The 15070-nt window shown below is 60.2% G+C and overlaps 1 protein-coding gene across 3 annotated transcripts in view; it reads left to right on the forward strand.

The window, feature by feature from the left end:
* UNC5A (unc-5 netrin receptor A) overlaps positions 1 to 15070 on the forward strand; it is a 74870-nt gene that overhangs the window by 40485 nt on the left and 19315 nt on the right. For 2 of the 3 annotated variants that reach the window (XM_032403786.1, XM_032403784.1), the window contains exons 2-9: positions 4201 to 4422; positions 9672 to 9815; positions 10078 to 10181; positions 10328 to 10508; positions 11134 to 11301; positions 11871 to 12035; positions 13066 to 13254; positions 13360 to 13662. In XM_032403786.1, coding sequence (XP_032259677.1) covers positions 4201 to 4422; positions 9672 to 9815; positions 10078 to 10181; positions 10328 to 10508; positions 11134 to 11301; positions 11871 to 12035; positions 13066 to 13254; positions 13360 to 13662 — 1476 coding nt within the window. The remainder of the gene's footprint in view (positions 1 to 4200; positions 4423 to 9671; positions 9816 to 10077; positions 10182 to 10327; positions 10509 to 11133; positions 11302 to 11870; positions 12036 to 13065; positions 13255 to 13359; positions 13663 to 15070) is intronic. The other variant, XM_032403787.1, reaches the window with a different exon arrangement.

Below are 15070 nucleotides of genomic sequence, written 5' to 3' on the forward strand. Positions count from 1 at the left end.
AGAGGAAGTGGCACATTTGCTGAAACTTGAAGGCTGGGTGAGAGTTCCCAGATGGACCTCACGGGGCAGGTCTGCCATGGGGTCCACTCCATCGGATGCTCCCGCATCCATCTCCCCCCACCTGTTCATGCAGGAAGACCTCATCATTCCCTTGCACACAGCTCTCCAGAGGCTCCCATTGCCGTTGCAATAAAATCCCAACTCCTTACTGAGCCCTAAAGACCCCAAGTCAGGCCCCTGCTCCCTGCCTCCCATGAGTCTCCCTGCCTCCCCTCCACTTTGGCCATGCTGACGTCCTCGCAGGCCTCACACATGCCTGGCTGCTCTCCGCCGGGTAACCTATGCTGCTCGCTTTCCCGGAAACCCTCTTGCATCGGCTCTGGCATTCAGGGCTCCGCTCAGGCATCACCTCTGCAGAGATCTGCCCCGGGCCCTTCTCCCCTCCACAGCCCTTGCAGCCACACCCTTTCAGAAATAGCACCCCTTTTATCTGAGTCATAAGCCTCAGTCACATCTGGAATCCTCGATTTTGTTTTGTTTCTCCAGCTTGGAGAGCAGGGACTGTGTTTGTCTTGCTCACTGTATCCCAGAACAGGTCTGGTACCCCAGAAGTATTTGTTGATTGAATGAATGAATGAATGAATACATTTCAGGTCATGGGAGCACTATGGGAGGGGAGGGAGTCTGTCCCAGGCTCAGCTCTGGCCAAGCCCCCACCTGCCTCCACGTGCACAAAGATGAACCTATGTGGTCTGCCAAGCCCTTCTCCCTCGTTGTTCATTGTGCAGGAGATGCTGGGGACGGGGACTGCTTGGAAGGTTGCTCCCACCCTTAATGGGGCGTCCAGAGCAGGGGCATCAGCTGGAGCTGACAGCCCTCCCGAGACAGGTGGGAGGCAGCTGGCCAGCCCCAGGGCTCACTGGAAGTGGGGTTCGTGCTTCGGGGCCTGAGCTGCATGCAGGTGACCAAGAGCCCATTGGGGATCTGCCAGTAAGTGAAAGAGGTTTTCTAACTGATTTCCAGTAAGGCAGCTGGACCACGTCCTCTGCAAGTGGGAGAGCCTTGGCTGGGGCCTGGTGAACAGAACCTCTGGCAGAGGAACCTCTGGCAGAGCCGGCCAGGCAGTGTGGTCGGTGGACCCTGTGCTGGGCAGCCTTCCCGCAGCCCCCGGGGGTCCATCCGGCAGAGCAGTCCTTCCCGGCGCATTGCCTCGGCAGCTCCGAGGGGCACCAGCAACAGGCGGCCCACTCCCAGGCCCCAGTTGCTAACGGCGGCACCAGGCAGCCTTGAGCCGAGCAGCAGCGACCAGGGAGGGATAGGCTGGCTGAAGACAGAGGCCTTAGCTGCCCACTTGTTTCTCCTGCGTAAGAGCTACAGCACTAAGGCCAGGCCCTGGATGCAGAGCGGGCAAAACGATATGTGTGGTTTCCTGGGCAAGTGAGGAGGGGGACCCCTCTTTCCAGAGGAAGAGACAGTAGAGCTGGGCCCTGAGGAGAAGGTAGAGAAGTGCTGGCAGAGGGGGGAGAAGGGGTGTTTGAGGCACAGAAGACCGTGGGCAGAGACCTAGAGGTGGTGGAGGACCAGAGACCTAGGAGGGATCAGTAGGTGTTCCTGCACAGGAGCGCTGGAGAGCTGTCTGTGCCAGAACAGAAGACTCAGGGATGCCAGCCAAAAGCCCTTGGCCCCATCCTGAAACACCCATGGGAGTCAGGCACACAGTAGAAAGTCGAAGAGGCAGGCCTGGGGTAGGGCAACAGGGAGTGGTGGGGACTGTGGCAAACTAGAGAGCTTGTGCCTTGTGGGAAGGATCACCCATCACTGGGCCCTGAGCATGCATTGCTTGGTGTTATCTTTTTTTTTAGACAAGTACAGGATTCACGTCAAAGAGAAAGACGCTCACTCTAGTGGCCTGTGACATGGAGGGGGAGAGACCCGCGGCTCATGCTCCGCCTTAGTTCAGGCAAGAGGCCTAAGTGGGACAGTGAGGGGTCAGGCAGATCACAGGTGCTGACCACAGGGTGGAGCACATGGCCGGCTCCAGGGCCAGAGGAGGGGAAGCCAGCTCTGGCCACCCAGGAAGCTTCCCGTAGCTCCAAGAGGACATCCAGTGGGGCCTGAATTTACCCCTACCCGTGGCCTTAGAGTGTCCTTGGTAGAGGGCATAGCTGCAGCCTGGAGGGTGCCCCCTGGGTCCACCCAGTAAATGCCTCCCCTCAGGGTGAGGAGGGGGGGCCGCACCAGCGTGGCGTGATGGAGGCCCTGGAGAAGTGAGCTATGTCCCTTATTGGTCACAGTACATTTATTTTTCATTAGCAGTTAAATGCAGACATGAGGGATTGCGCTGGGTTCAGCGGGCAGCTGACGTGAGCAGTGCTCAGTGCCGCGATCAGTAGGGAGGCTAGAGGGCCACTCACTGTCTGCATCCCCAGCCGGGACCCCTGCCCACCCAGCCCCGAGCCAGCAGGCAGGCACCGGCCATTGCATCGAGCCTCCGCAAGGTGAGGCGCAGGGAAGCCTGGAGTTTGCCACTAAGGGTCCCATCCCCTGCTGGAGCCGGTGACCCCTGCCCCTCCTGCAGATGCTGTCTGGCTGAGTCAGAAGTGCCCTCCACCTCCCCGTGTCCCTCCCACACAAGGGCATGACTCCCCACCCCCATCCTGAGGGCAAGGCATCGGCGGCTCTGTGCCTCAGTTTCCTCATCAGCCCTCAACCACGAAGACATTGCTATGAGGGCTGCTGAGCTGAGGGAGAGGAACCCTTTTGCCATCAGAAATGCAAAACCACTAGGCCCTGGCAGCAGTCGGCATGGGCCGACCACGCACAGTGCCTTATCTCTTCCTCACTATGGCCCGAAGAGTGGGGTGCTCCCTCCAGCAGGCGGGGAGATGGGTTCGGGGTGGGGTTGTGTGCCTGAAGTCACACCAGGTTTCAGCCTCTTGGCTGGCATTCCCAGGACACCTGCAGGACCAGGCACAGATCCCCTCCCCAAAATCGCAATCTTGGGGTGGAGAGGGCAGACTCCCACCTTGGAAAGAGAGGCCCTGTGCAAACGGCAGAGAAAGGGCAGTGTGGATACCCTCCGTGCAGAGAGGGAGCCAGGCCTTCTTGGGTTAGAAGCCCTGTGTGGGTTTTGGACTGCCCCCCAAAAATGGTAGGTGGTAGAAAACCCAAGAGGCCGACCATGTGAGGCCCCTCCAGACTCTCCCGAGGGGCAGATGACAGAATGGCTAATTCACCCAAGGTCGCCGCTAGCAAGGCACAGCATTGGTCTCTGAAGCCCAAGTTCTTCCCTCTCTACACCCAGAGGCCACAGTTGATTTTAAGAGTGGGTTGTGGGGAAATCACAGTGGCCCTGAGGGAAGCCAGGCTTTTGGGGGCCTGTTTGGTGGGCAACTGGCTGGAGGCTGAGGGTAGCCCCCCTCCATCCTCCCACTCCCTCCCAACTCACCCTTCTCCACCCTCCCAGGGGTCCTGCTGGTGCAACAGACCGTCAGACTGCTGTGGGGGCTTAGCTCCACCAAAGCCTCAGAGCCGATTACCTGTGTCATTTGCAAGAAATGACTTGTGGGATGGTTGTGGTTTTAGTTAAAATTAGAAGCCCATATTCAGGTCTCCTTGAAGGGGCAGGACCTGGCCTAGGTCCCTCAGGCTCCCAGACACACTCTCCTATCCCTAGCACTGCCACCAGCACCCCCTTGTTCCCCCTCGCAGCTGCCCCCTCACCTCCTTCATCCGCATGCTATTTTTCTGAGCACCTCCTACTTCCAGGGGCCAGGAATGCAGATGAACCCAGAAGTGGCCCCAGAGGCAGCCTGGCATGGGAGGAAGGGACCCTGCCCACCTGCCCTGCTGGGGTCCTCTCCTTCCTTCCAGCATTCTCTGGACCTCCGGGGGCAGTGGGCTGCCTCCCCAGGTCCCTGAACTTCTACCTGAGTAACAGTGAGCCCTAACTGCCGTTGTCTGTGGAGGGCCCCTGAAGTGCTGGGACTCCCACCCTTGTCTCATTTTACCTCTCCATAGTCTTCAGAGGTGGGTGGGCTCCCCCCATTTTACAGAGGGGACACTGAGGCTCAGGCCTAGATTTGCTGGGCTGCCTTCCCACGGCCCAGCCCCAGCCTCTGAATGGGCACGTAGCCCCCAAGGGCCCTGAAAGCCTGGCCGAGGCCCCGGCTCACCTTCCCGCTTTGCCCCCCGCTGCAGGTGCCCAGCAGAGCGCCACGGTGGCCAACCCGGTACCTGGCACCAACCCAGACCTGCTCCCCCACTTCCTGGTGGAGCCCGAGGATGTGTACATCGTCAAGAACAAGCCGGTGCTGCTGGTGTGCAAGGCCATGCCTGCCACGCAGATCTTCTTCAAGTGCAACGGGGAGTGGGTACGCCAGGTGGACCACGTGATAGAGCGCAGCACGGACGACAGCAGTGGTGAGGCCAGGCTGGGCGGCCAGGCAGGGCCAGATGACGGGGAAACGAGTCTCAGCCTCAGGGAAAACGGAGGCCCAGAGAGGGGCTTGCATTACCTCTGGCTGCACACCTGGGAGCAGGAGGCCAGGATGTCTCCAGCCCCGTGCCCACCACCCAGCTCCCCAGAAGAGGCAGGACTCCCACACCTAGGACCCCCTGTATATACACCGAGGCCTTCCCAGGAGGCCCCACCCTCACCAGACCTCACCACTTGGTGGGGGTGTGAGTGAAAGGGAAGCCCCCTACAAATGCTCCAGGATGCTCTTCTTGGAGGGGCAGATTCCCCCCCGCTGCATCTGAGCCTGGGCTAGGCCAGGGGCAGCCTGGTGAGAGGAGCCAGCGAAGAAAGGGAGTTCGGAGGGAGGAGGTCCCAGATGGTTGAAGAGCTCGCAGACCTCATACTCTGTGATTGTTTGATCCATGTGCCCCCGTTCACTCATTTGCACATTCCCTAAGCACCCACTTTCATGCTGGCGACACAGCCACCACCCTCTGAGAGCCCCAGCCCTGCAGAGAGGTGGGCAGCACGGTGGCCTCTCTGTGAGTCCTGCGGGCTATGGCAGCGGGAGGAAAGCAGGACTGAGGCTCCTCGGGGGAGGTGGCATGGAAACGAAGTGGTTATGACAGCTGGTCAGAGAGAGGAGAGGGGACCGGCATTCCAGGAAAGGGGCTGGGCATGAGCAAAGGCTTGGAGTCAGAGAGGCGAACGTGCTGGTCAGGGCCAGCAGGGAGGGTATGAGGTGTGCACAGGGAAGAGCGGTGCCATCTGGAAGACTCCCCCATCAGGCTCTGGAGTGCGGTCACAGGCCCATGGGATTTCAAACTGCCAAGTGGTATGGCCAGAGCTATGGGTGACACTTGGGGCCCATGGGGGTGAGGGGACTGATGGAAGAGGCAGACCCAGTGACACTGAGGAGAGGGAGGCAGTGAGACTGAGCTGAGACGTGGAGGGAGGGGTTCCAGGGACAGCAGGCAGACTCAGGAAGTGCCCTTTCCATGGGACACCCCATTCCCTGCCCCTCCCCTGGCCTTAGGCAGCAGGTGGGCAATGGGGATGTGAGCAGAGAGCCCTTGCTTGGGTCCCAGCACTCCCCAAGGGCAGGCCTCTCTTCCTCCTCACTAGCTGGACCCCAGTTAAGTTTACTTCCTCTCCCTTCACCCTGGCACTCTGTGACGCTCCCACACATGAGGAGCCCGAGACACACAGCACACACCCGTGGGGGCACGGCCACCAGTGTGAGGCCAGAGCTGTGGTACGACGAGGACAGGCTGGCTGTGCCCAGGAAAATTCATACTGTCAAGGCAGGCGAGGGAGCTCAGACCCAGAGGGCTGGCCCAAGCCGCCAGGCAGGAGGGTCTGGGTAGCCCAGGAAAGATTCCAGAGGAGGAGTAATTTCCAAGCGGGAGTCTTAAAACCTCCTGGAACGAGCATTTCGCAGGCCGAAGGGCCGGAAGTGCAAATGCAGGAGTGGCGGGCCAGCCTGCCGAGACCCAGGTATGGGCAGAAGGGGCCCTGGGGGGCAGGCAGCGGGACATAGGGTTGCGACCACACCAGAACCTTGGAGAGTTGGTGCTGGGCAGAAGGGGACTGGAGGAAGGGGCCCTGCCTGGGAGAACTTGGAAGCTCTCACAATAACCGGGATGTGAGCAAAGGTAGCCGTGAGTTGAGGCAGCGGGTGACTTCGTCCTCAGAACCAGCCTGTTGTGTTACAGATGGCTCTGACTCATCCAGGGCCCCAAAAGGGTTCCAATCAAACATTCAGGTCCCCAGAAGTCACACCTGACTCTCCCCTAGCAGAGTCAGCCCGGGCTGGGCTCGTTCCTGCCAAGCGCTGTCTCCCCAGTTCATGACCCTGCCCAGGCCCCTGAGCCCTGCAGTGCCCTGGCCTACACACGGCTGCTCCCTGCAGCTTCTCTCTTGCAGTGCTCAGAGGTTCACTCTGTGCCAGGCCTAGGTTAGCCCCCAAGATGATCCCCCACCTTCGGAGCCCACCTTCAGACCCCAGCAGAGGTACCGGAAGCCTCCCTGCCCCTGCTACTTGAGGGCCTGGCGGGAGTGTCTGCCTCCCCTGCCCCGGGCCTCAGTTTCCTCATCTGCAAAATGGGGGTGAGGAGGGTCCCCTTGAAGGTTGGTGGGGGAAGCCATGAGATCTTACACACCCCGTGTGAGCCCAGTTCCAGGCCTTTCCTCACTTCCCAGCCCACACCCAGGGCCCAGCACCACTTTGGGGAGTGACGAGGCCTCCCACTGCTGTGACAGAGCCCCCAGGAAGAGGACAGGTGAGGAGAGGGAAGCTCTAGTCAGACACCTGCCTTCCCGCATCATTGAGGGCCTGTCTGGAACTTCTTAGAAGGCTCTAGGCCAGTCTCCTGCTACTCCCAGCCTCCCTTTCCAGGCTTCCCCACACACGCCTCCTTGTCTCCTGCCATCAGGAGGTCTGGAATCCAAGGCTCGGCTGAGCCATACACGAGAGCCACCACCCCACACTCCCCAACAACCTCTTCTGGCCTTGCTCCCTTCAAACCAGGCAGAGAGCAGAGCTCATGGGGACAAATCCCTCCCGTAATCACTGCGGCCCTTTCCTGCCCCGAGCATACAAACTCAAGCCTCCCATGGCCAGCACATCTGACTTTGTATTGATCTTGCTGATCTCTCAACCCAAAGCTCTTGAGCTTCGAGAAGAGACAGGCTTCCCTTGCTCACGAACAGATGGCACTGCAGTGGGCAGTGGCGCCATGCGGAGACTCAGACCGAAGACCCTGACCCAGAAACATTCTGTTGTCAGGCAGGTATGGGAAGTCCTAGGTCAGCACAGATCTGCAGCCCCACCCATTCCTGTGTGGGTAGCTGGGTGGACACCCCAGGAGACAGCATCCCTGGCTTCCCCTCACTTGTCCCCATTCCCCATCCAGAAGGCCAGGAGGAGGGACCAAAGCCTGAAAACCCTCACACCCAAACCTGCTGATGCTATAAAAGCCCAGAATTTGTGAGACCAAGTCTTGGAGTCCCACCTGGGATTGTAATTTATTGTGTGTTAAACAAACTGGTTATTAGAAGCAGATTGGTGAGAAAGTGAGAACCTAAGCCCCACCTTGACCTCAGATACCCACCCTCCACCCCACTAACCCTCCACCTCCCCAGAATACTCGGCCCACCCACACTGGTGCCTCCCCATGTGCCCACAGCATTTACACACCCACTTGTACCCCACACACTCCGGGGCCAGCAGGGACCCTGTCTCCTTCCTCCCCTGGCATCTGCTCAGTGACCTGCAGGGAGGAAGGCACCGTCTTCACATCAAGGACCAGCAGGGCAGGGTCTGGGTCTCCCCCTGGGTCCACCACCCTCCTGGAGCATGTGGGCCTCAAGGGCGCTGCCTGGATCTGGGACATCGTGGACAAACTTGGCCCTCATTCATGGCAGCCGGAAGGAGATGAGGGGGTGGCAGTGGCAGGACAGAGAGGGGAGGAGATGGGGAGAAAGAAATAGGAGTGCTTATATTTAGTGCTGTTCTCCCCAGACTGAGTTGCCTGAGCTCCCACCACCACCACGGGGGATGCAACGGTCCATCCATCCATAGACCTGTCCACTCCGGAAAAGTACTGAGTTCAGAATGTTCTGAAAGTCTCTCACCACTAACCCCAGAGGCTTAGAGCAGGAGGGCCCTTCGCCACCCCCAAGTGTATGCAAGGCTCCTTCTCAGTTGCCCCGAGACTCCATGTGCTTGACAGGTAGCTGGAGCCCAGGGCCCTTCTCCTGTGTACAGACCCTGTGAGGGACCCTGGGTTCTCAGCCCTCACCCTACCCCCAGAGAATGCACACATTCTTCACCCTTGCGAAAATGGGCGGCAGGCAGTGCCCAGAACAGGGAGCTCAGCCATGAGGACCTCGGCCGGAGGTGGACACCGCCCCCCACCGCCAAGTCTCCTGTGAGACCTCGCCAGGGGCAGGGGCCAGGGAGAAAAATCTGGGCACGCAGTGTGGGAGCTGGAGAGAGTCATGAGGAGGGGTCTGGGTGGGGGTCGGGAAAGACACGTTACGGAAGTTGAGAGGGAAAGCAACCTCCTGGCCTGCCTGCTCAGCTGGGCCGCTGTTCCTCCCGCAGTGCAGCCCTAATTGAATTTCTCTGTTAACAATGGAAACACATTGGTTGCCCGGCCTCTCTCCCTTTTTCTGATAAGCCAATGACCCGAGGGAAATTGGGGTCAGGAGAAGGAGAAATTGGAAACAGTCTTTTCTCAGTCCTGGGGACACTGGTTTTGGCCAAGGGCCAGGGGACCGGAAGAGGGCTGGTATCTCCCCTTCTGGGTCCTCAGAGGATCTGGGCCCCCCCTGGCGCCCCATTTTCTGGGCCCAGGTGTGGCAGAGGGTAGGGGGGCTCAGGCTGTCCCTGAGAGGGGTCCCTTCAGCCCAGCCCAGTCAGGGTAGAGAGAGTCCCAGATACCCATCACCGGCCAGCTTCACCTCTGCAGACTGCCCCCCCCTCACCCTCTCCCACCATTTCTCCCATGAAATGGGCAGGGTGAACCCTGAACACACTCTGGATTCAGACAGCCCTGAAGTCTCCGTCTCTCTAAGCCTCTGTTTCCTTATCCATAGAGTGGGAACAATACCGTTCAAGGGAGTAGATTGAAGAAAATAAGCCAGCATGTGGGAAACCCTGGCTAAGCCCCAGGGGTCTATTATCATACTACATAATCACAGTAATTATATTGTTAATAGCTGTTATTATATTATCACATGTCAGAATCTACCTGCTAACCCCCAGGGAGGCGAACCAGATCCTTCCTCACCTTTTTTTATCCACAAAGGCCCCAGAGCTATCCTAGCTGCCCCACCCCTTCTGCCTTGGGTCCTTGAAGGCCAGCCCCTGTAGCCCAGAACTCCTCTCTGCTGTAGTCTCTGAAACAACAGGAAGCCCATTTAGAGACATTTCTCTGGCTCCAGGGAGACAGGCCTTGGGTAACAAAGTATAATGAATGGAAGTGCTAAGGACTGGCTCCTGGCCTTTGGGAGATCTAAATGGAGCACCCCGCAGCAGGGCTCCCCCAGAGTTCCTTCCAGGCTGAGGGTTGCCCTCGGGGTCCACTCTCCTTCTGAGCAGAGAGTAGCCATGGTGGTGGAGGGACCCCCACACATCTGGGCAGCAAGAACCGTGTGAGACTTGGCACAACCAGGACCCTGGCTATCCACCCCTCCTGCCCCCCAGGGCTGCCCGCCATGGAGGTCCGCATCAACGTCTCGAGGCAGCAGGTGGAGAAGGTGTTCGGGCTGGAAGAGTACTGGTGCCAGTGTGTGGCGTGGAGCTCCTCAGGCACCACCAAGAGTCAGAAGGCCTACATCCGCATTGCCTGTGAGTCCAGGGCTTGGCCCTTGGTCAGCGGTGGACGGAGGGTATCACCAGGGGTAAGGGTCTGGTCAAAAAACCTCAGGTCCTGCCTTGATGGGTGGAGAAAGTGCCTCTGCACACTGCCCAGCCACCCCCATGTCCCCCTAGTCACTTGGCACTTTCTCCTGCCATGCGCCACGGCCCCTGCGGGACCAGGGGACAGGGCCAGCCAGGCTGAGCCGGCATGAGGCACTCAGGCTGGAGCACACTCTTGCTCTTCTCCCAGATTTGCGCAAGAACTTCGAGCAGGAGCCGCTGGCCAAGGAGGTGTCCCTGGAGCAGGGCATCGTGCTGCCCTGCCGCCCACCAGAGGGCATCCCCCCGGCTGAGGTGAGAGGGGCTCTGGTGCCCGCTCCACAGGTGGGTAGGGCGCCCAGGTCTCGGGTCCTGCCTGCCCTGACGCCCCCAGGGGCTACTCTCGCTCCAGGTAGGGCCAGCACGGGCAGGCAGTGCAGTGCCATGGCTCCCTCCCCCAGGTGGAGTGGCTCCGGAACGAGGACCTGGTGGACCCGTCCCTGGACCCCAATGTGTACATCACAAGGGAGCACAGCCTGGTGGTGCGGCAGGCCCGCCTGGCCGACACGGCCAACTACACCTGCGTGGCCAAGAACATCGTAGCGCGTCGCCGCAGCGCCTCAGCTGCTGTCATCGTCTACGGTGGGCCCCAGTGCTGGTGGGGCAGAGGGGCTCCCGGGCACAGGGAGATGGGGCGATGATGTGTGGGTGGCTCCCCATGGAGCCAGGGCCCGGTGGACCAGGCTGTGGCCTCGCTGGGAAGGCCAGGGAGAGGGCTTGAGGGGCGTGTCTGGGCAGAGGTGTGGGACAGGGTGGCAGTCCTCTGTGGCTGGACCAGCCCTTGGGCCAGGGACATAGTCCAGATGGAGATGAGGGCACAGGACGGGAGTCTAGGAAAGGTGGCAGATCACAGCCCATGCTCCTGTGTCCCAGGTGTGGGAAGTTGAGTGTTCCAGGCACCCCAGGGGCAGGCAGAGGGGGCGGGTGCAGCAGTTGCCCTCATGAAAGCCTGGGGTCCGGGCCGGAGGAGCACGGGAGCTGCAGCTAGGGCTGGCTGCCCGGAGCGCATGCAGAGCCTGCTGGGAGAAGGGGCTGTGGAGCGGGTATGCCAGGCCCTGGGGGCTCCCCTCCAGGGCTTCTCTGCCAGCACAGCCACAGCCCGCCCCTTTCCAGCTCACAGCCCCTCTGCCCTCCCGCCCTGGCCCCTGGGCCAGCGTGTCTGAGGAAGCCCCCGCTCCCTGACCCCAGTCCTTCTCTGTCCGGCCAGTGAACGGTGGGTGGTCGACGTGGACCGAGTGGTCCGTCTGCAGCGCAAGCTGTGGGCGCGGCTGGCAGAAACGGAGCCGGAGCTGCACCAACCCGGCGCCTCTCAACGGGGGTGCCTTCTGTGAGGGGCAGAATGTCCAGAAAACAGCCTGCGCCACCCTGTGCCCAGGTACCAGCGGCCGCTGCCTCCCGCATCGCTCCTCACCACGCCATCTCCGTGCCCTGGCTCCATTGTGCCCACCAGCCTGCCCCCCATGGCTCCATCCCACCCGCCCCCACGCAGGGCCAGGCTCAGTCCAAGGCTGGGATGGGGTTTAGTGTGATTGGAAACAGGGCTTGGTCTGTGTCCAGGCTAGGCCTTGGCAGAGGCGCTGAGTCACAGAGTCTCAGGTACAATCAGGACAGGTACAGACAGTGTGGGGCAGGGGCAGGGCACCGCCTGAGGCTACAGAACCACCTACGGCTGGAATCACAGGGTCAGCGAGGGACCAAGTTCCCTTGCTGCCCGAGGGCCAGGACGGCCCCGTAGTGTGGATAGAGCAAAGCAGGCCCGGCATCATCGTGCCTCCCGTCATTAGCATGCGTCATTCAGACCAGTGGACACCAGAGGGTGTGCTCCTTACCACAGCGTTGCACCTAGGTCTGGATGCCCAGCAGGGCCGCGCTGGCAAACTGCCGAGGCTGCTGCCCGGGCTGACCGCACCACCTCCTCTCTGTTCCTGTCTGTCTCTCGTCTAGTGGATGGCAGCTGGAGCCCATGGAGCAAGTGGTCGGCCTGTGGGCTCGACTGCACCCACTGGCGGAGTCGTGAGTGTTCTGACCCAGCACCCCGCAATGGAGGCGAGGAGTGCCGGGGCATTGACCTGGATACCCGAAACTGTACCAGCGACCTCTGTGTGCACAGTGAGTCCGCTCTGTCCCAGGAGTCCTCTTGATTTTGCCAGGATTGGCCCTGACCAGCCCCAGGGAGGTGATGGCTAAGAGAATCAGTCCCCTGCCACAGGCTGTACCCCCTCTCCAAAGTTTAGGACCCTCGGGAACTCCCCATCCCTAACATAACCACACATGTGCCCGTGTGTACCCCAATACCTCCCCCACCTCTCCTGAAACATGCATACATGTGAACCTTTCCCATGTACCCCAGGCTCCTGGATCCCGCTCCTCTCCTGCAGTTTCACCTCCACGCGGTCCCCCAAGTGCACACACAAGTCCTATGGGGACACCAGGCTTGTGAGGCCTGTTAATTACAAGGCCATAACTAACAATTAAAGATCTCTGTTGGATTTTTTTTTCTCTAGAACACACCCTCCCCCATTCTTTCAATTAAAAACCTAATTATCTGTGTCAATTCCTTTCTGATGGACATTTCTTCCATTATGCAGAGCCCTTCTAAAATCAATATAGCTTCCTCCAGGCAGTCAATCACCCCCTCCCCAGCCCGGCCTCAGGCCTGGGAAGGCAGACAAGGAGAAAAACCCTGGCACCCCTGCTTCTGGCCCAGGGACGTGGCTGGGAATCAGATTAGCAGACACCCTCCCCCCAGGAAGCAGAGCCCCTACTTTGGGGATCCCAGGAGCTTCCACCAGCCCTAGCTGCCCTGGGCCCCAGAAGAGTAGGTTCAGCCTAGCAGCCCACTAGGGCTGTCTGGGGAAGTGTCTGTCTCCCTCCTCCTCCATCCTTCAGTAGCAGCAACCTCAGACTGAATGAGCAGTGAGAGATGTGATTTGCCCAGAGTGACACAGCAAGGTGGTGGCAGATGCAGGTTGGAGATGCACACATGCTGACTCCATGCTCCCTGCCACCAGCATCCGCAGCCCCGCTAGTGCTGATGCCCAAGGAGTGAGCGCCTCCTCCTCCTGGGGTGTAGACCGCTGACCTCTCCTTCCCGGCCTCCTGCACCCTGCCCCTTCCAAGGCCGCGCTCTTTCCCACAGCTGCTTCCGGGCCCGAGGACGTGGCCCTGTACGTGGGCCTCATTGCTGTGGCTGTGTGCCTCCTGCTGCTGCTGCCCGTCCTCATCCTCGTTTACTGCCGCAAGAAGGAAGGGCTAGACTCAGACGTGGCCGACTCGTCCATCCTCACCTCAGGCTTCCAGCCCGTCAGCATCAAACCCAGCAAAGCAGGTGGGGTGCCCCCTCGCTCCCAGCATTCCTGCCGGGCCCCCACACCAAGAGCTGCCCAGCAGGTCACCTCAGTGCCTCCCCCTGAGTCTGTCTTTACCCTTGCAGACAATCCCCATCTGCTCACCATCCAGCCAGACCTCAGCACCACCACCACCACCTGCCAGGGCAGTCTGTGTCCCCGGCAGGACGGACCAAGCCCCAAGTTCCAGCTCGCCAATGGGCACCTGCTCAGCCCACTGGGTGGTGGGCGCCACACGCTGCACCACAGCTCGCCCACCTCTGAGGCCGAGGACTTCGTCTCCCGCCTCTCTACCCAGAACTACTTCCGCTCCCTGCCCCGCGGCACCAGCAACATGACCTATGGGACCTTCAACTTCCTCGGGGGCCGGCTGATGATCCCTAATACAGGTGGGAAGGACCCCAGAGTGCCCCGGGGAGCTCTAAGAGGCAGAACTAGCCTTTGTGTCCCTCCTAGAGGAGGATGGGACAGCTCTGATGTTCTTCCTGGGCTGCTCAGCCTCACCCCAAGTGCTGAGCCAGACCAGCAAGGAAAGGGGAGAGAGTTTTGGAGAGAATCCAGTCATGGCTGGCAGTGGGGCCGGCACTGAGGCCATGGCCAGAGTGTCTCCCTTCTGTTACCTAAGGGCACAGGACTACGGTCCATTCATTTACACGGTCAGCCAGCCTGTGTGTGCCGGACTCTGTGTTGGGCCCTGGGCCCAGAGGAGGACAGATGCCAGCCCCAAGGAGCTGGCAAACTAGTGGCGAGATGGCAGAGGACGAATGCCTGGCCAGGGGACCGCTCCACCCACCACCTCACGGAAACCCTCTGACAGGGTCCGTGATAGGGAACCCACAGACCCTTTCCATAGTCAACTTTTGAGGAAGCACGGCAGCCTCTGCTGTTCCCACCCTGAAAGTCTCTATTCCCGCAGCTCAGGTGACCCCGCATGCCCCTGAGTTTCTTACCCTCTCCAGCTGCTCCTGGTGCCTGTGCCCTAACTGTAGGTGTTCCTCAGCGCTCCCTCCTGGCACCCTCTCACAGAGCAATCTCGCCCACTCCGTGGCTTTAACCGCCATGTCTGTGCAGATCACTCCCACTCCTCCATCCCCAGCCACATTTCTCCCGGGCGACAGAATCATACACCCAGCTGCCTCCTGGGCAGCTCCATCTGGATGTCTCACAGCACCTCAGATTCCTGGTGCCTAAAACAGCACTGTCTCCCACCCTCCCCCAGAACCTCCTGCTTCCTGGCTTTCCCCACCTCAGGGACAACGGAGTCAAATTACTCAAGCCAGAAACTGGAGGTCACCTTGGCCTCCTTCTCTTTTTCAGTTGCCCCCCTCACCTCCACAACAGCTTTAGTCAGGCAGACACCAGTCCCCGTCATTCTTCCTCCACAAATGCTCCTGGTTCTTCTCTTCCCCACTGCCTTTTCTGGCTCAGGCCACCATTCCTACCTCTCATCTGGTTCAAGGCATCACGCACTCCCAGTGAAGCCAGACTTAATCATGTCCCTCCCCTTCTTGAGCCCTTTTCCAGGCTCCCCAATGCCCCCCACACAGCCCACATGACAAGACCACAATGACCTGTCTGTCCCTTGCCGGCCAGCTGCCGTGGCCTCTACCCCCCCATGCACTCTTTTCCTGCCCATGGCCGTCACGGTGGGCTCTCGGCGCTCCAAGCACACCATGCTGCCCTTTGCACACATGGGTCCCTCTGCCCCCATTCACTGACTCATCTGCTACTTCTCATTCAGGTCTTGGCCTGGCCGCTCTCCCTCTCTGTGCCTCATGTCCCCCTCACGGGGCTGCT

Source organism: Phoca vitulina, unplaced genomic scaffold (genome assembly GCF_004348235.1).
Source record: "Phoca vitulina isolate PV1807 unplaced genomic scaffold, GSC_HSeal_1.0 scaffold6, whole genome shotgun sequence".
Taxonomy (NCBI): Eukaryota; Metazoa; Chordata; class Mammalia; order Carnivora; family Phocidae; genus Phoca; species Phoca vitulina.